A 19,799-nucleotide genomic window follows, 5' to 3' on the forward strand; every position below is an offset into this window, starting at 1 on the left:
TCCCAGAGTTTACTCAAACTCATGTCCATTGAGTTGGTGATGCCATCCAACCATCTCATCCTCTGTCGTCCCCTTTTCTTCCTGCCTTCAATCTTTCCCAGCATCAGGGTCTTTTCACATGAGTCAGTTCTTCGCATCATGTGGCCAAAGTATTGGAGTTTCAGCTTTAGCATCCGTCCTTCCAATGAATATTCAGGACTGATTTCATTTAGGATGGACTGGTTGGATCTCCTTGCAATCCAAGGGACTCGAGAGTCTTCTCCAACACCACAGTTTGAAAATATCAATTCTTCGGTGCTCAGCTTTCTTTATAGTCCAGCTCTCATATCCATACATGACTACTGGAAACACCATAACTTTGATGGACCTTTGTTGGCAAAGTAATGTCTCTGCCTCCTTAACCAAAGTGAAGTTCAACTGTTAATTTCTTGTATGTTCTTTGTCTGACCCGATGTCACCCCCTGGAGGTCATGAGCAGACCTGGGGCCAGTGTCTGGATGTACCAGCTATGCTGATCAGGCTCCAAAGGGTGTGAGCCAGACCTGAGCCCCGGGCAGAGGCGGGCTCTGACCCCCAGCCTGGGGCTGGTCAGCCGGGGCCCAGGTCACTGTGGGTGCCCAGGCTTCCCGACTCCATCCCAGAGCAGGGTGAGCCCCGGGAGATGATGGGCGTTATCCAGTGTGAGAACCGTCCATCCAGGTGCACGTGTGCTCAGGAGGAGCTCTCAGTCCCCGAGACTTCAAAGGAAGGGCCGGTGGAGGGGGGTGGTCTCTGGGGCTTTGGGGAGAGGGTGGCAGCCTGTGGGCTGGACCCCAGAAGGCCCTGTTCTTGCCCCTCTCACAGCACTGGGGCTGCCCTCAAGTCGTCTGTGTCCCCATCAGTGGTCTGTTCTTGGCCTCCCCACGTGCCAGGACCTGGGGCAGCTCCACCTGGAGACTGCGTCACACAGGCTGTCCTGCCAGGGGACGCGAGGCCCCCCTGGGACCCCAGCCCCTCTGAGATGGAGCAGCTGCAGAAGCTGGGCTTGCCTCTTCCACACTGCTCCGGAAGTCCCCCAACTTTCCCCAGATGCCTGGGGAGGCTGAGATGTCTTCAGGGTCCAGACCCAGGTGTCCTCACAGATCAGGGGCCTTGTGATGAGGAAGGAGCTGCTCTCCTTTTCCTGTGAGTTCACACTGGGGCTTCCCCCTCCCCAGGGTGACTCTTGGTGGGATGGAAGATTGGGAGTCTGAGCCAGGTCAGGTCTCCATGAGAAGGGGAAGGTCTCAAGCTGCTGGCCCAGGCCTTCTAGAGAGACTACAAGATTCTTCCCCAGTAGAGATGGGAGGGGGTGTGATTATCTCAGAATGAGCAGCTGTCTGACTCCTCACAGTTAAGAGGACCCTGTCATCTCCCTGGGTCAGGAAGATTCCCTGGAGAAGGAGATGGCAACCTACACCAATATTCTTGCCTGGAGAATCCCATGGACAGAGGAGCCTGGCAGGCTCCAGTCCATAGGGTCACAGAGGGTTGGACATGACTGAAACGACTTAGCACTTAGCGTGTCCTCTCTCCTGATTCCTCGAGGAATCAAGTCCTGTCATGGAGCAGCAGCCGTAGACACTTGCAGATCTCGTCCCAGGCTGATGCCAGTGCCCCTGTGTCCCCAGGAAATATTCTCTGACCTTTAGGTGTCACACTAGGGGTGGACCATTGTGTGGTATCCCTCATCCATTTTATGAGTGTTTATTGATCATCTATGACTGAGTGCACACATGCTGTTGAATATCTTGTCTGGCTTCCATTTCATCATTCCAGAGCAGAACCTTCTGTTCAGAGCTCCCTGTGGTCTCAAGTAAGTAACTGTTAGTTGCTCAGTTGTGCCCGACTCTTGGCAACCCCACTGACTACAGCCCACCAGGCTCCTCTGTCCATGGGATTCTCCAGCCAAGAATACTAGAGTGGGTTGTCATTTCCTTCTCCAGAGGATCTTCCCATTTGGGGATTGAAACCGAGTTTCCTGCATTGCAGGCAGATTCTTTACCATCTGAGCCACCAGGGAAGCCCCGATGAACACATTTGCCGTCAGGGGCTTAATGTGGAAGTCCCTTCCCTGGCTCCGCCCCCAGGTCTCCTAGCTGGCTCTCAAAGAAGAGTGAGTCCTCATTATCACTCTGCCTCCCATCCCTGAGTTGCCCGAGGTCTCACACAGCCTCCCTGGCACAACAGTCTGGGTGCTGGGCGCTCTTGAAGCCGAGTTGACCACAACCCAGAGCTTCAGCTGATCCTTCTAGTACTGGGGAGAAGGTCCAGGTGACGGCATCAGGCAGTCTGTAGGAACTTGCCTCCGAGGCTTGACGACCACCACTTGAGGGAACTGGTGAGTTCCTCCCAGTGGCATCTTGGCAGGGGGCGCAGATCAGGTGCTTGAGGTGTTCGGGTGCCCATGAGACCTGAGGGTAGAATCGCTGCCTTCCAGTAGGATTAAGCTTCAGGAGTTTCCGATGTCCCTGGACAAGACTGGAGGTGAAGCCTGTGGTTCTGGTGATGTTTTAGACTGAGCGACTAAAAGAACCAGAGACCGCCCTGGGCAACCGCAGGGCCCTGCATCCAGTAATTAGCCCCCCAGTGAATTCAGGGGCTTCGTGGCTGAAAGCCAGCTCAGGGGACAGGTCGGGGTGGCTTCTCTGTTGTCCTGAGGACCAGCGGAGCCCGAGCCTCAGCTTATCCTGCCGCTGGTCACAGGCAGTTGGCTCTGGGAGACGGCCCAGGAGCAACCTCCAGTTTTTTATTTGACTTTAAATGGAAATGAAAGTGAAAAGTGAAAATGTTAGTCAGTCAGTCGTGTCCAAATCTTTGCCACGCTATGGTCTGTAGCCCACCAGGCTCCTCTGTCCATGGGTTTCTCCAGGCAAGAATACTGGAGTGGGTTGCCATTCCCTTCTCCAGGGGATTTTCCTGACCCAGGAATCAAACCCACATGGCTTACATCTCTTGCATTCACGAGCAGGTTCTTTACCACTAGTGCCACAGGCAGCCATAAATTAATCCCCCTAAATACGCATCCTGAACCGGACTGTGCCCTTTGTCCAAGGTCAGCCCATCTCAACTCCCCAGTGTCCTCTTTGCGCCTCTTCTAGCACGATCAGTCCACTAGAGGGCACGCACGCTCCGCTTTTGCCATCACCTGAGCCCAATGCCCGTGTGTTCACTGCCACACCCACCAGCTCCCAATCACTCTCTAGGTTTGCTCGGGGCGAAGCTCCTGGGACAGACATCAGGGTCCTCCAGGAAGAACCTCATGTGGAGGAGGTGGCAGGGTGGACGGATGACTTGGAACCCACTGCAGGACCCAAGTCACTGCTGAGGGGGATGGCCTCAGGCACAGAGGGCAGTGTGGGCTGGACACAGGTGCCTAGACACCTAGGCCACCGGCGCGGGCACTGGGGGAAACAGCTGTGAGCCTGCGGCCCCATCACTGAGGATCTGTGCACGTGGCCTTGGCTGGGCTGCTGAGGAACCTTCCAGAATGGACCCTCCACAGCAGGAGATGAGTCCTCCCGGGCACTTCAGGAGCCCCGTGCCAGGAAGAGTCAGGGGAGATGCGGCCATCACTGTGGCACAGGTTCTCCCAGGGCCTGAGGGAGCAGGTGGGGTCCCAGGTTCACCGTCAACCTCAGATCAGCACTCGGGGTGCTAGGACGGTGAGGTCCTGCCACCCCGCCTCTCAGGACACCACTCCTACGCTTGACACCCCTCCCCACTCCCTGCAGTGCCCACCCCTCTGAGACCATCTGTCCACCACTGTTCCATCTCAGCCCTCACAGCATACTCTGAGTAAGTCTGTCACTCAGACTGTCCCTGAGACATCACGTGGGTCACTCCATCCCTTTGCTTTGATCCTGATGCCTGTCTGGGGCTGTGCAGGGTCCTGGAGTTTCCAGTTCCCTGGATATAGTGGACACAGCTACAGTTCATGCATGCCTTCACTTATTAATCAAATGAATGTTTGAATGCCTGTGTGCCTGGCATATCAGACTCTGCAATTGTGGGGTAGACAAAGTGGACACAGCCAGCTCTCAGGGAACTCAGTCTAGCCGGGGTGACAGTAAGGATCACTTCCACCCTCCTGAGGGCTTGTAGCACCAAACACCCTCCTACACTCTCCTGACCTCATAACTGCCCAGTGATAGGCACTCCTGTCATTATGCCCATTTTATAGCTCAGGAAGTTGAGGCAGGGAGGGAGGGAGCCTCTGTCCAGTGTACCACCACCTCACAGCTGAGGCACCAGGTCTCCAAGGCCCGTTTCCTGATCACTGTCTTGCCTCTGGGCTCTGTGTCCTGTCTGTGAAGCTGTGTCCTGCAGTGACAAGGAATGCTCTCGGGCCGCAGTGTGAGCTCTGAGCCTTCCTGTGTGTGTCTAGAACCAGCTCCACTTCTATCCTTGGCTACTAATGATGTCTGTGGCAGGGAGGGCGATGAGTCTGGGGTCTCTGGGCCTGAGGGCTAAGTCAGCTTCTTTCCTGCAGAGGAGATTCCCATAGGTCTTCACGTGGGTTGACACTCCTAATCCAGCAAGGACTTCATGTGGGCCTGAGGCTGGCAGCATGTCTTGTCAGTCAGTTTCTCCAGCCTGCTGAGACTTGTAAATAATGTGACACCCTAGGGAACCTTGGGGGCAGCTCTTCTCTCTCCCAAGTGAAGGTTAAAAGTGAAAGTGTTAATCTCTCAGTCGTGTCCAACTCTTTTTGACCTCATGGGCTGTCGCCCGTCAGGCTCCTCTGTCCATGGGATTCTCCAGGCAAGAATACTGGAGTGGGTTGCCATTCCCTTCTACAGGGGATCTTCCCGACCCAGGGATTGAACTTGGGTCTTCTACACTGCAGGCAGATTCTTTACGGTCTGAGTCACCAGGGAAGCCGAAGTGAAGGTCAGGCTGTCCCAAGTCGACCCACAACCCCTTGTCCTAAGAGTAGGAGTCAGGAAACTGAGGGTGGACTGGCCATAGATGAGCAGACTGAGTGAAGAACGCTGGAATAGGGCTGTTTGAAGCTGTACTTCACCCCTCTTCCAGGCATGCTCCTTCCTCCTACCTTTCCCTGACTCACTGCCTAACTTCCTCTTTGGGCCAGAGCTTCTAAACCTCTCCCCCATTACTGTCTCAAGAGTGTCAGAGACAGGAAAATCGCACTTGAACCATTTCCCACTTTGGAAACGCCGAGGGCAGGAGTCGCCCACGGTCACGCAGCGAGTCTGGAGCCGGAGCGGGAACCCTGGTTCGGGACACTCATTCTGGACTCTCCTCCCAAGATCCAACAGTCTCTATGCTGGGTGTGATATTTTGTTCACACATTACCCCCTTCTCTCAATGGATTATCCCCGCACCCACCCAGTGAGCCAGTCCATGGGCTCCCCACTTCTCGTGGCGGTGGGCCAGGGCCCTCCGTCCTGCTTCTCGTAGGATGTCTAAGGTACCATCAGGGCCACTCCACAGCCCCGCCCGCTCACACTTGCTTTGCCTTTTAGCCATCACGGTGGTGGCTATGGCTCTTGGACCCCCCTTGGGCCCTTTTCCAGGCTGGGTCCCCAGTGGCCAAGGCAGCTCCATTCCGCTGACTTACTTCCTGAGATCATACCCCAAGTGGCCACGGGCCTGGAAGGGCTGGGACTCCCCAGGACGCGTGTCCTCCTGCCCACTGGACACCCCAGAGAACTGAAAGGCTGCCCCTGCCCGGTGTCTGGCCTGGCCTGCGTGGAAACCCGCCCAGTCGGCAAGGCGCCTGCCCCAGCGGTGCTCAGAGTTCTGGGCCCGGGGGATGAGCACTCGCCCTCGCCCACAGCCTTTCTTAGTTTCTGTTTGATTCCCCCGTGTCCCTGCAGGGAGGTGGCCTGGAGCCGAGCAAGGAATCCGAGGCTGGCTGGGTATCCTGGTGCCACCAGCCACCCCTCCTGCCCAGCCCCCTACAGGCTCCCTCTCTTCTCCAGGCCTCAGCTTCCTCCTCCATCAAAGGGGGCTCTGGCTCTGTGTCCGGACTGCTGGGGGGTCACCTGAGCTCACCTGATGTTCTGGCAGGTCTTAGTTCTTCTTGACTGAATGAAAAACAATCCCTGGGAGCCCCTCCCCCTCTCCCTTCCTTCAAGCTCAACTCACCTGTGTACCGTTATTGTCTGGGATTCTGGCTGCTGGTTTTCTTCCTGGGTGTTGGCGTGACACCACCCTTGTGGCAGAAAGGGAAGAAGTACTAAAGAGCCTCTTGATGAAAGTGAAAGAGGAGAGTAAAAAAGTTGGCTTAAAACTCAACATTCAGAAAACTAAGATCATGGCATTCTGTCCTATCACTTCATGGCAAATAGACGTGGAAACAAGGGAAACAGTGACAGACTTTATTTTGGGGGGCTTCAAAATCACTGCAGATGGTGACTGCAGCCATGAAATTAAAAGACACTTGCTCCTTGGAAGAAAAGCTATGACCAACCTCAGTTCAGTTCAGTTCAGTTGCCTAGTCGTGTCTGATTCTTTGTGACTCCATGGACTACAGCACGCCAGGCCTCCCTGTCCATTGCCAATTCCCAGAGTTTACTCAAACTCATGTCCATTGAGTTGGTGATGCCATCCAACCATCTCATCCTCTGTCGTCCCCTTCTCCTCCTGCCTTCAGTCTTTCCCAGCATCAGGGTCTTTTCCAATGAGTCAGCTCTTCGCGTCAGGTGGCCAAAGTATTGGAGTTTCAGCTTCAGCATCAGTCCTTCCAATGAATATTCAGGACTGATTTCCTTTAGGATGGACTGGTTGGATCTCTTTGCAGTCCAAGGGATAGCATATTAAAAAACAGAGACATTACTTTGCCAATAAGGGTCCATCTAGTCAAAGCTATGGTTTTTCCAGTAGTTATGTATGGATGTGAGAGTTGGACTATAAAGAAAGCTGAGTGCTGAAGAATTGATGCTTTTGAACTGTGGTGATGGAAAAGACTCTTAAGAGTCCCTTGGACTGCAAGGAGATCCAACCAGTCCATCCTAAAGGAAATCAGTCCCGAATATTTGTTGGAAGGACAGATGCTGAAGCTGAAACTCCAATACTTTGGCCATCTGATGCAAAGAACTGACTCATTGGAAAAGACCCTGGGAAAGATTGAAGGCAGGAGGAGAAGGGGATGACAGAGGATGAGATGATTGGATGGCATCACCGAATTGATGGACATGAGTTTGAGCAAGCTTCAGGAGTTGGTGATGGACAGGGAAGCCTGGCATGCTGCAGTCCATGGGGTCACAAAGAGTCGGACACGATTCAGTGACTGAACTGAACTGTTGCTGGCCCACTGAATCCTGGCATCACTTCATAACCAGGTTGCCCCTTGAAGGCCAGCTTCATTCTGGGGGGTCACTGTTCACCCCCCTGGCTGGCAAATCAGTCTCTAAAGTAAACCCCACATCCGAATCTGCACCAAACTCTATTACCCATTCAAGAAATGTCTTTGAAGTGGGTTTCTGCATGGTGGTAGGTTTGGGGTGTGTGTGTGTGTGTGTGTGTGTGTGTGTGTGTGTGTGTGTAATTAAATTAATTAATTTATTATTATGCTGGGTCTTCTTTGCTATACGGGCTATACCCTAGTTGCAGCCAGCTGTGGTTACTCTGAAGTTGCAGTGTGAGGTTTCTCATCATAGCAGCTTCTCTTGTTGCAGAGCACGGGCCCTAGGGCGCACGGACTTCAGTAGTTGTGGCTTCCAAGCTCTAGAGCACAGGCTCAGTTGCTCCTCGACAGATGGGATCTTCCCAGACCAGGGATCAAACCCGTGTCTCCTGCATTGGCAGGTGGATTCTTAACCACTGGACCAGCAGAGAAGCCCTGGTTTGGTTTTGCTAGAAATCTCCACGGTAAAGACCCCGGCTGGCCTTTGGCTCCCTGGGCTGGAGCTGTGTGCTGAGCCCGCAGGGTCTGACTCTTGCCATCTTTCTCAGGACATAGGTTTAGTCTGGGCTGGTGGTTCAGTTTTGGGTGGGGATCTTGGCTGGGCCAGAGGTGGTTGATCCGGCTTCTTGTGGGGCTACAAGAGGCTCTATAGGACCAGGTTCTGACTGGGCTCCCGATCCCTGTCTCAGTTCTGGGTCCTGTTGAGTTCTAGATTCTTTTCCTGGCCCAGGTCTGTGCTGCGAGGCAACTTCCTGTTTACTGAAGGGCACCCTTTGGATGGGAGGTGACGTCTGCAGGGCAGAGGCCTGTGGGGCATGAAATTCTTGGTGCAGAGCAGACTTTTGTTGTGCTTGAGGTTCCTGCTGGGCTTCAGCTTGGTGATGGGCAAGGGGCTCCTGCTGAGTGAGGGTCTTTGCTGTGCAGTGGGCTATTGGATCCTTGTCTATTGGGTCCCTGCTGATCCTTGGATACTGGCTGGTCTGGATGTTTTTTCTGGTGCAGGCTCCAGCTGGGTTATAGTTGTCTGGCGTGGCTTTGATTCTCTAACAGGCTTAAATACCAACGTAGAACCTGGCTCTGCTGTGCTTTTTTTTTTTCTTTTTGTCAAGGGAGATATATATATTTTCAATAATTTTATTTATTTACTTTTGGCTGTGCATTTATTTTTGGCTGAGTCTTTGCTGCTGCACGGGCTTTTCTCTAGTTGCGGTGGCTTCTCTTGTGGAGCACAGGCTTGGTAGTGAAGGTGCACGGGTTTATCTGCTTCGTGCCATGTGGGATCTTCCCGGACCAGGGGTCGAACCTGTGTCTCCTGCATTGGCAAGCAGATTCTTGATCCCTGAGCCACCAGGGAAGCCCTCGTGGGAGATATTGGTCTCCCTGGCTTCGTCACCCTGGGTCCCCACAGACCTCCTTTGTCACAGATCCCTTGTGGGTTACTCATGATGGCTCCCCCACCATCTTGTGTTCCACTCCTTCAACCTGGCATCCCTGGTCTTCCTTTTGGAGGCGGTCAGCAAGTGGGCTGACCACCAGAGGGTTATGTCTTTAAAGGGGCCCCATCCCACTCCCCACTCAGATAAAATATTTCTTGTCATGAGGGCAGCATCCCAGCTGAGTCCTCTGTTTCATCCGGATGACAGAAGCTAGACTCTGAAGGAATGTTCCTTTTCTTTCTCGATTTAAAAAAAAATTTACTTGGCTGCCCTGGGTCCTAGTTGTAGCACATGGGATCTTCCTGTTGACATCTTCCTGTCGGCAGGACCTTTAGTTTCGGCATGCAAACTCTCAGTTGCAGCATGTGGGATCTAGTTCCCTGACCAGGTACCGAACTCGGGGCCCCCTGCATCAGGAATGCGGCGTCTTGACCACTGGAACTCTAGGGAAGTCTCGAGTGTTCCTTTTCTTACTTCTCCTTCTGATGTTTGAGGAAAGGGTCAGAGAGGGAAGCGGGATCTACCCCGCTGTAACTTTCTGCTCTTTATTTATTCTAATGGTTCCCACTTTTATTTCCTTATATTATTGTTCTGATCATTTTATTCCCATGTTAAAAAAGAAAAAAAAGACATCTTCCCATTTCTACAGCTGGAAAGCCCTTTTCAGTGGCATTTGAGATCTCCCATACTGTCACTGGCTCAGTGGTAAAGAATTTGCCTGCAATGCAGGAGACACAGGAGATGCTGGTTCGATTCCCTGTGTCGGGAAGATCCCCTGGAGTGGGGCATGGCAATCCACTCCTGTATTCTTGCCTGGAGAATCCCATGGACAGCAGAGCCCAGCAGGTTATAGTCTGTAAGGCCGCAAAGAGTCCATCATGACTGGTGACTGAACACTCTAGCCTTGAGCTCTGCCTTTGCACATATGTCTTCTGTAGTTGCCTGGAAACTTAGAGAGTCCGGTGACCATTGATGATGATGATGGTGGTGATAATCATAAATACTGGGTAGGCATTTTATGTGCTAGGAAATGGAGCCAGGTTCTTTTTAAACTTATATTATCATTAGTAAGACAATGTCTGATTCATTGCTTTCACTGCTTTCTTTGCCCTACCTAGCTCTTAACCTCAGGAAGGTTTGTTGGATGAGTAAAAGAGTAAAAATTTGGGCAGCAGAGAGACTGAAGGTGGTGTTGAATAGAGATGTGTATATAATCTGGAAATGGTTTGGAATGAACAGGGTAAAGTGGACCGTCTGGATTGAACGTGCATTTCGAGACCCCATTTGAAAATGATTTTGATCTATTACATTTAAGTATATTTATTGATTTTGTTTGCTATTTTCCTGTTTGTGTTTATAGTCAGGGAGGACCAGCTCTAGGTACTCAGAGATTCTTGGTTTCTTTCAGGTAAGTAAGCTTAAGGCTCTGTCAGGGGCAGCCCCAGGAAAAGACTGAAAATGAACAAGGCACTAGAGGGGGCAATAATCTCAGGGAAAATGCTTTTGGGATGATTTAGGGAGTGGGGACAGGAATCGGAGGACGTGAGGTGGGAGAAGAGTGTCTTCTAGGTGCACTCACAGCTTTGTTGACTGAGAATGTTTCATCGGGAGGGTGGGGTCTCAGAGCGCCTATAAGGGCAGAGCAATGCTTTCTAGCAGACATCGTGTGAGAAATTGCTGGCAGGCTTTGGAGAGCGTGTTTGACTTCCTGTGGTGTCTTTGGTGTCCTAGGGTGAAGAGAAAAGGGAGACACTGCAGTTAGAAACATTTTTAGAATTTAATTTTTTTTAATGAGAGCTTTTAAAATGTTACAAGTGAGACTCACCCCATGATTTCCCCCATGGGGGAAAAATTTTAATGAAAAAATATCTACAGTAAGGAGATAAAAGATGCCCCAACCCTTGCTTCCACTCCTGATTCTGGTGAGCACTATTGTTACTAGTTTGCCGTATGGTTTTCCAAACGTTTTGTATATAAATGTAATTGTTGTTGTTTAGTCGCTGAATGGCCTCTCTTTGCCACCCCATGGACTGTAGCCCGCCAGGATCCTCTGTGGGATTTCCCAGGCAAGAATGCTGGAGTGAGTTGGCATTTATTTCTCCAGGTATCATCCCATTCTTGATCATGTAATATCATAATAATGCCACAATATCGATCAGTTTAACACTTAACAGTATACTTTTTATATGACATTTCATTATACCTAGACCAGGGTAGGTCTAGATCTCATCGTTTGACTCCGACACCAGTGTCATTGTCAGAGATCAGTGACCAGGTCGCCAACAGCCCCTCTCCCTCCATTTTGATAAGCAATGGCGTTCTATCATCAGAGGCTTTGGTGAGCCGTCTTCTAGTATTAGGGGAATTGTGTTTTGCTTTTCCTGCTCTTCCTGTTTCCCCACTCGTTGACCTTGAGTAGGATGAGCTTGAGTAGGATGAGCTAATCCTGATCTTCATTTCATCTCTCTTGTCTCTTAACCCCTGCTTCATCCCTAGTTGGGGCTTACCTGGTGGCTCAGAAGGTAAAGAATCCACCTGCAATGCAGGAGACCCAGGCTCGATCCCTGGGTCAAGAAGATCCCCTGGAGAAGGAAATGACAACCCACTCCAGGATTCTTGCCTGGAAAACCCCAAGGACAGAGGAGCCTGGGGGGCTATAGTCCATTGGGCCACAAAGAGTCAGACACGACTGAACGACTGATGCTTGCACTCTCATCCCTAGTCGATTCCACAGAGCGACTCTGGTTTAAGGAGGGTCGTTCTTTGACGACTTACTGGTTTTCTTCATCCTGCCTTTGAAATGATCACAGGGACATGGCTTCTTTGTCAGCCTGGGCGCTGTCATGAGTGTTCTTCTAGGGCCTCTCAGGAACCAATCTGAAATAAGGGGGTTGCTGCTTAGGAAGGTTCACATGTTTGAGGGCTAGGACTTGACTTGCCATCTTCCTTACCTCCCAGTTGTTTTTCATATTTCAGTGGGAAAGGGTCAACACAGAACAGTTATATGAGCACCAGGGTCTCTAAGTTGTTTTGCTGATCTGTATGGACAAGAATGGGCTTTCCCGATAGCTCAGTTGGTAAAGAATCCACCTGCAATGCAGGAGACCCTAGTTCAATTCCTGGGTCGGGAAGATCTGCTGGAGAAGGGATAGGCTACCCACTCAAGTATTTTGGGGCTTCCCTTGTGGTTCAGCTGGTAAAGAATCTGCCTGCAAAGCAGGAGACCTGGGTTTGATCCCTGGGTTGGGGAGATCCCCTGGAGAAGGGAAAGGCTACCCATTCCAGTATTCTGGCCTGGGGAATTCTCTGGACTGTACAGTCCATGGGGTCGCAAAGAGCCAGACACGACTGAGCGTGTTTCACTTTCATGGGCAAGAATTTGGTGGCAGGTTTGGAGGAAGCATCAGAGTGTCATTAGGGAGACCAAAAAAATGAGCAATGAGTGGGAGGGAGCTTCAAGAGGGAGGGGACATAAGTATACATGTGACTGATGCACGTTGTTATGTGGCAGAAACCAACACAATATTGTAAAGCAATGGTCCTCCAATTAAACATAAATTTTAAAAAATGAGGAATAAGAGGTGTCTGCCTTTCAGTGGCTGCTTTACTTCGACTAAGCCATTTTGCCCCTCTGATTTCAGTCTTGCCTGTGAGTAAAATAAGGCTGAGAATGGGGTCCAGGAAGGTCTTGGAAGGCAGCCCTGGGTTGTTGGGGAAAAGGGTAAGGGAGAGGGGGCCAGCCAGACCTTCAGCCTGGACCCTGGACCCTGGAGGAGTCTGGCTCTTACATGAGACTCAGGAAGAAATGAGTGGTGGGCTAGGGAGAGGGCAGGGGGCGAGGGCAGCTCCGGTAATATCTGCTCTGCTCTCAGAAAGATTCAGGGGAGCAAGTGGGGATCTCGGCGGTGCATTGTTGTTGTCGATATTGTGTTACTGACCTTGGCACTCACATTCTTGGCCTCCTTCTCGGAGCCACCTCCCAGAAGCCTGGCGTTGGTCCCTCTGGCCTCTGGCGACCCCTGTGGGAAGGAAACTGGTCACTTCCAGGAACTGGAAAGGGAAGGCGCCAAGGCCCTTTTCCCTGTGCCTCTGGGTCAGCGCAGCTCCATCGCGCTTCCTATTTACTGAGGGAGCTAGGGTACTTCAAGAGAGGGGTATTGTCAATGGATAAGGAATCGAAGCATAAAATCCGGCCTAGAGAAAAGCTTAGCTGGAGGTAGGCAGAGAAAGAATAGCTTCTGGATAGAAGAGAGGACAAAAGGTAGGGGTATTGATCAAGACCTGACAACTTCCCCCATTAAAGTCCCTACCCTACACACGTTATTCTCCTGACTTAAGAAATAAGAGCAAAGAGTAGATTATTCCATAAACCAGTCAAGAACTTCACCTGACCTCTGTGTTTGGTTGTATTTGAATCCATAGTCCCTGTTCAACTGTTAATATAAGAGGATGGTATTTACCTTTGTCCCTCTGGAACAAACCCATTTCTCCTTTTGTCTCTATTCAAGTCTGTCTTATCACCTAATGCTCTCTTATGCCCGTTTTGTGTTTCTTGATATCATTACCAAGCTGTTGTTATAGCATTGCACTAATTAAGTGAATCACCATCTCTTTTATTTTGAGGTGAGAAAACCGAGGCCCAGAGAGAGTCAATGCAATGCCCAAGTTCACAGCGTTAACGGTGACTCATCTGGAGCTAAAACCTAGGTCCAAGGCTCTTAGCCTTTTAGTCTTTCTTCGAACCTACATGACCTAATGTCATGGGAGCTATTTATCATAAGTAGTTTTCTAATTAATAGGTAATCTTATAAGGAATTAGTCTGTTATTGTAAGTAATTTATTTCTTAACATTGTCATTGCTTCTCAGTTATTTATTTTTTCCCCATTTCCCCATGAAAAGCATATTAAGCAGGTATGTGGTTGTTTTAAGAGATAAAGCAAGATCAGATTTTATTTGGAGATTTCTGGGCAGGATTATGTAGTGTTATTTCTGCTCACCAGACTGGGTCCAACATTGCAACTACCCTTGCCTGGGAAACGGGAATTGAGCCTGCAACTGCATTCCCTGGGGGCCTCAGTGAGCTTTCCGCGTCTCATTGCCCTTATGCCTTTGAAGCTACTTGAGAATGAAATTTTACTCACTCGATTTATTGATCACTTACTAGGTTCATATTATCCATCATTTACTCTTTACAACAGTTGTACATGCTAAATGGTGTTTTACTCATTTTAAAATGAAGCTTAAAAAACTTAAGCATCTTGTCCAGGGTTCCAAGGGGTTCCCAGGTGGTAGAGCAGTCAAGAATCCACCAGCCAAGCAGGAGACGCGGGTTCGGTCCCTGAGTGGGGAAGATCCCCTGGAGAAGGAAATGGCAACCCACTCCAGTACTCTTGCCTGGAGAATCCCACGGACAGAGGAGCCTGATGGGCTACAGTCCGTGGGGTCACAGAGAGTTGGACATGACTAAGCGTGCTCGCTCGCGCGCGCGCACACACACACACACACACACACACACACACACCAGGGTTAAAAAGTGAGTGATGGAGCCAAGATTTGGATCACGGTCGATCCCCTGAATTCAAGTCTGAGTCTAAAGGTCTGGGTGAGTCTAAATGTGTCACCATACTTGAGAATTATTGGTAAAGCAGTGGCTCCCCTGGGGAGTGGGCTACCCTCCAGGGGATGTTTGGCCATGTCTGGAGATATTTTTGGCTGTATTAACAGGGTGGGGGCGGGGAAAGGCTGCTATTGGCTTCTAGAGGGTAGAGGCCACTCGGATGTTGCTAAACAGGTTAGAAAGACCAGAACAGTGCACCCTGCCGCCCTTACAAGAGGACTTAATCTCTAATGTCAACAGAGCTGCTATGAAACCCAGGTGTCCAGTCTCTTAAGGGGAACATTTTGAACTTAGAAACCTGAGGATTTGTTCTTCCACTTAGATGTATTTACCTAGCACCTTGCCGGGTCATGGGAGGGACATGGAAACAAGATACCAGGTTGTGCCAGGGGCGAGGTTACAGCTCAGAAGGGCAGGGGTTGGGGTAGGAGACGCACCAACACTCAACTCAAGGTGGAGCGTGGACCGTGCAGAGAGAGTCCAGTCGGGGCCCAGCTTGTGCAGGGAGGGGAGGGCTCATGTCTGCCTCTGGGACACATCAGGGCGGCTCTGGGAGCAGAACTGAGCTGGTGGGAGGACACAAGAGCAGCTGGGGAGCAGCCGAGGTTCCGAGATCCCGGCTGAGAGGAACACGGGCCCTTGTTAGTGCGGGGGTGTGGGGGGATGGTGGGGAAAGGCCGCCATGACTGGAGCTTGGAGTCCAGGCTGAGGTCTCCAGCCTGGGGGCCTGTCACAGCGGTGGAAAAGACTTCCCTCCCAGAATGCTGGTCTAGGGCTACCCCCACCGGGCCATGGGGCCCAGCGGCTTCCAGAGAACTCTATAAGGGAGAAGATTCTGGAAATGGGTGCAGGAGGGTAGAGTCCTGATTTTAGAACCCACTCGATGCTGCTGCTAAGTCACGTCAGTCGTGTCTGACTCTGTGCGACCCCATAGACGGCAGCCCACCAGGTTCCCATCCCTGGAATTCTCCAGGCAAGAATACTGGAGTGGGTTGCCATTTCCTTCTCCAGTGCATGAAAGTGAAGTCTCTCAGTTGTGTCTGACTCTTAGCGGCCCCATAGACTGCAGCCTACCAGGCTCCTCCATCCGTGGAATTTCCCAGGCAAGAGTACTGGAGTGGGTTGCCATTGCCTTCTCCCACTCGATGCTGAGTGTGTAACAAAGCTATTTCACCTGAAAGTAGCGCTTGGGGAGATGGTCACTTAGAGTGGGAACATAGGTGGGGAGGCGGTCCCTTCTGCACAGTTGTTCTGCTAAGGGCTGGGCCACTCCGGCTGTAGGGAACAGTGGAGCGGATTCAGGACTCCTAACCCAGGATCTGCTTCCTAAAGGTAAGCTGTTCAAACAGGGCTGGTGTGCAGTCTTGCCCCCCCCACCCCCAGACCACAGGCGCGAGGCCTTGTACCCAGAACACAGAAGCAGAGCAGAGAACCAAGGTCACCCCCAAAGCTGACTGAGCCCCTTTGTAACTGTTGCCTGGAGAACCCCATGGACAGAGGAACCTGGCGGGCTACAGTCCATAGGTCACAAAGAGTCGGCTGAAGTGACGTGACACACACATGTAACCGTTGCCAAAAGCCCACGATCATCACTAACAGGCTTCCTGACTCCATTAGTCAAAGATGCCCACTCCAGTAAACACCCTATAAAGCCCCAATCAGTCCCCTAACGCCAGCCTTCCAGCAGGAATTGTCTTTGTCTTGAGGCTATAAAAATTGGCTATTAACCCACTAACACCGTCGACTCTCCCTGACCTGTCAGGAGTTGTCGGCCCGCTGTGCTCGCAGGGCCCACGTTATCTCTGCTCTTTGTTCTTAATAAACTCACTCCCTTCTGTAATGCTCTATGTTTGGAAATTCTTTTCCAACCGGCGCTCAGATTGCCTCAATAGCTCAGTGTGGTCACAGCTTCAAACACAGGTATTTACCTGGTGGTGTGATTTTTCTGGTTTATCACCTTACCATGAAAAAGCATTAAGAATTATTGGGGCATGTCTGGTGTACTAGGAAGAATATAATCGAGGATGACTGACTGACTGGACGCACACTTGCTTTCAACACCCTCCTTGCACGGCCTCCAGGCTCGGTCTCCAGGACACTCAATACCCCCGAACAGGGGCTGGGGGAGAGGTAAGGTCCTTTCCCGCCAGCTACCCTTGCAGACACTCCATACACACAGGCTCTTTTAACTTCACAACACTCAGGATTTACGTTAAGTTCATTCCTTTTTGTAAATGAAGAAACAGGCACCCAGACAGGCTAACTCACCACTAATCCCCGTAGCCTGCAGGGGCTACATTTTACCACGTGTGCGGTCATGCTCTTTCCTGTGTCGCCACATTTCTGCCCCCTTTTTATCTTTCATAGAAAGTGGACTTTTTTTTTTTTTTTTTTTACCTGTGTGTGAGCTGCTGGAGACTGCGGACATCAGCATTAGTGGCAGCAACAGGAGGAGGGAGGAGATTAGAACCTTCATGTCGCCTGTCGATGCTGCTCCGTGGCGACTCTTCAGCAGCTCCCAGTGAGAGGGTCCCCACTTCTCCCGGCGGCTCAGGCCGTGCGTGGGACGTCGCTGGGGTGGGGGGCGGGGTCTGCACTTTACTCCCAGACCAGCGTTCTCATTAGAGGGCGGGAAGGGCCGAGTGGCGCTGGCCTTGTTAGGTAACAGGTTGGACCATGTGTTTTATGGGAATCTGGGAGGCAAAACTGGCCAAACAAATGAAGCCTTTGTAGGAACACGAGAGGGTGACTGGTAACCTGGCAGCCATGCTCATCCCCTCCCTCCTCCCTCCCGCCTCTCCACCCCGCAATGTGTTATGATTTCTTATTGTGGCTTGTTTGAATTTCCTTATACGTTTGAGTGACATTTTCTAGCTTAGTGTCTGGCAGGAAAAGTGAGGGCTAAGGGTTGGCAAAGAGGATGGCATGGCCTCTCTCCCCTCTGCCTTCCCCACTCCCAGCCTTGGCACAGTGTCAGACGTCGTGGTGTCCCCACTGTGGAGAACGTCCTCCAAGTCTGTGGCTGCATAAGGAGGGAAGCACAGAGGATGGAGGAGAGGCTCTTCTTGCCCAAACACTGCCCTGGGGCACTGGGTCAAAGTGCCTGGAGCTTGCTCACACTCATGTCCATCGAGTTGGTGATGCCATCCAACCAGCTCATCCTCTATCGTGCCCTTCTCCTCCTGCCTTCAGTCTTTCCCAACACAGGGTCTTTTCCAGTGAGTTGGCTCTTTGCATCAGGTGGCCAAAGTATTGGAACTTCCTGGTATATGGCCTCATGGCTCCTGCCTAGAGGAGAGGTGCTGGGAGCCGGCACACGAGATCCCACCCATGACAAGGTCGCGAGGAGAAAGCCTGACAAGCAAGGCGGATCAGGTTTTCAGGGATTTTGAAAAGCTGCCCCCGGTGCTCACCTTGAAGATGATATCTGTCTTTCTGATGCTTGCTTCAATAGACTACTCCCTAATTTCTGTGACACAGGCAGAAGGCCTTCCCCGATCTATTCCCAAATAAAAATCAATTTATAACTTTAATCAATAAGTTTCCCAGGTGGTGGTACTTTATGAGATTATTCAGGGTGAAAGGAGTGTTTTAATTTAAACTCCTTTGCTGGTAGTTAGTTAGCCAAATGCATTTATGCCCTTGGTACTAATATGCATGATTGCTTATAATATCCTAGTCATAAAATAGCATAAAGAACCTGATTATATAAAAGCCCTAATAGACATAGAGCATTTTTGAGGGGTGAAGGAGTCCTATTAGAAAACGTAAGAAAAATTATTCTAAAAGTAGCTATTGGGTTAACATTTGCTTGCTGTGTTTTTGCTTTTAATGTGCTAAGGTTGTGTTATAGAAACCATTGTTAATATAGTTAAAGATCTAGAGAAATAAGAACTTAGCCCTAGTGTGGTAACAATGAGATGGTTGTTAATTGTCAGCCAAGAGTGCTAGGCAGAAGCTGCCTCACCAAAGTCGCAGAGTCAGTCTGGGGTAAACTTCTTAGATAAACGCAACTGACAACTTCTGTAGAAGGATTAATTTTTGTGTTAACAAGGTTATACTTCTACTGTATACTGTTGCCCTATGAGACTGCTACCTTTCAGTCACCATAGAAACAGAAAATAGGTTTACATTCACCTGACCTGCATGAAATGTTAATAGGCCCCAAGGCCAGAAGATAATATACAAGACCCTCATAAAGAAGTATGCAGAAAACACCCTGGTTTCGTGAAGGACAAGCTGACGTTATGTTAAACTATCTTCCCCTTAGAAATGTACTAACTTAGGGCATAAAAGCCATGGTAAAAATAAAGGATTGCCAGACTCTGCTGCAACCCCCATCTGGTCATTCTCTCCCCCCCACCCCCTCTCTCTCTTTCTCTGTCTCTCCCTCACAGACTTGGCCCTATCAAGGCTGGTCTCACGTGTCTTCTCTCTCTCCCTCGCTGACGCCGTTCATCCTGAGGGTATCCCCTGGATCATGCTGAGGCTGGACCCCAGCAGAGAGGGACGTGGGTTGGCGGAAGACCCTCAAGGCTTCAGGTCCAAGAGGATTTGAGAAGTAAAAGCCACAGTAGGGACAATGTCTGCCCAGGCTGCTGGGACTCCTGGTGCGAGATCTTGTTTGAAATCAGTCCAAGATGAAAGAGAGAAGATGTTTGCTCTTGGAGCAAACATCAAGGGTCCAGAAGGGCAGCACTTACTGACGTGACTCATTCCAAAGACTTCAGGAACTGGGCTCAAAAATAGAAGAGAGGCTGGTCTTAAGGGCTGAGAGCTGTTTGTGGGGCTAAAAGAAAGAAAATAAGTGCTTAGTCATGTCCGACTCTTTGCGACACTTTGGACTATAGCCCGCCAGGCTCCTCTATTGACGGGGTTTTCCAGGCAAGAACACTGGAGCAGGTTACCATTTCCTCCTCCAGGGGATCTTCCCGACCCAGGGACTGAACCCGAGTCTCCTGTGTCTCCTGCATTGCAGGCAGATTCTTTACCTGCTGAGCCATTGCGGAAGCCCTTGTGGGGCTGAGGGGAAGGTTAACAAGGAAGTCCTCCCTGTTCCTCCAGGCAGGTGTGAGAAAAGGTGGTGTGACTTTGTTCTAGTCCAGAGGAGGGAAGAGGCCAGGCATGGCTTTTGTCTGCTCATCCCTACTCTGTCATTTTCAGATGATATTCACCTGTGGACCTGTTGGAGACTTTGATTGTAGACTTTGCTATGAAGTTTATAAGCATCGGCAGGTGCCTGGCACTTCACTGGATAGTGGAGACTGTCCTTGAGTTGAAGGCGCCGTCTGAGCTTGGTCTAATGTGTAAAGCACTAATGTGGCTCCTCCCTGGAAAATTATTATTAAAAAA

At 50.8% G+C, this 19,799-nt stretch overlaps 1 protein-coding gene across 3 annotated transcripts; it reads right to left on the reverse strand.

Annotated features, from left to right (window-relative positions):
- Nucleotides 1-10,137: 10,137 nt before the first annotated feature.
- Nucleotides 10,138-19,128, reverse strand: LOC133054464 (C-X-C motif chemokine 17). Of its 3 annotated transcripts, none has more exons than XM_061139470.1 (5): nt 18,872-19,128; nt 16,845-17,946; nt 12,768-12,848; nt 11,605-11,706; nt 10,138-10,556 (listed from the first exon to the last, which is right to left on the reverse strand). In XM_061139470.1, the coding sequence occupies exons 2-5, from the start codon at nt 16,921-16,923 to the stop codon at nt 10,459-10,461; spliced, it is 360 nt and encodes a 119-aa protein (XP_060995453.1). In that variant the 5' UTR covers nt 16,924-17,946; nt 18,872-19,128; the 3' UTR covers nt 10,138-10,458. The 3 variants fall into 3 exon arrangements, with proteins under 3 accessions (XP_060995453.1, XP_060995454.1, XP_060995452.1); XM_061139471.1 differs by lacking the exon at nt 18,872-19,128 and having other exon boundaries at nt 16,845-17,153; nt 17,861-18,747; XM_061139469.1 differs by lacking the exon at nt 18,872-19,128 and having other exon boundaries at nt 16,845-18,747.
- Between the last annotated feature and the right edge of the window lie 671 nt (nt 19,129-19,799).

Source organism: Dama dama, chromosome 4 (genome assembly GCF_033118175.1).
Source record: "Dama dama isolate Ldn47 chromosome 4, ASM3311817v1, whole genome shotgun sequence".
Taxonomy (NCBI): domain Eukaryota; kingdom Metazoa; phylum Chordata; class Mammalia; order Artiodactyla; family Cervidae; genus Dama; species Dama dama.

Coding starts and splice junctions, on each gene's coding strand:
- LOC133054464 (XM_061139470.1), bottom strand. CDS start 16,923: ATGAAGGTTCTAATCTCCTCCCTCCTCCTGTTGCTGCCACTAATGCTG. Junction 12,849..16,844: donor CTCCAGCAGCTCACACACAG/GTAAAAAAAAAA, acceptor TCCTTCCCACAG/GGGTCGCCAGAGGCCAGAGG. Junction 11,707..12,767: donor CCAAGAATGTGAGTGCCAAG/GTCAGTAACACA, acceptor CCCTTATTTCAG/ATTGGTTCCTGAGAGGCCCT.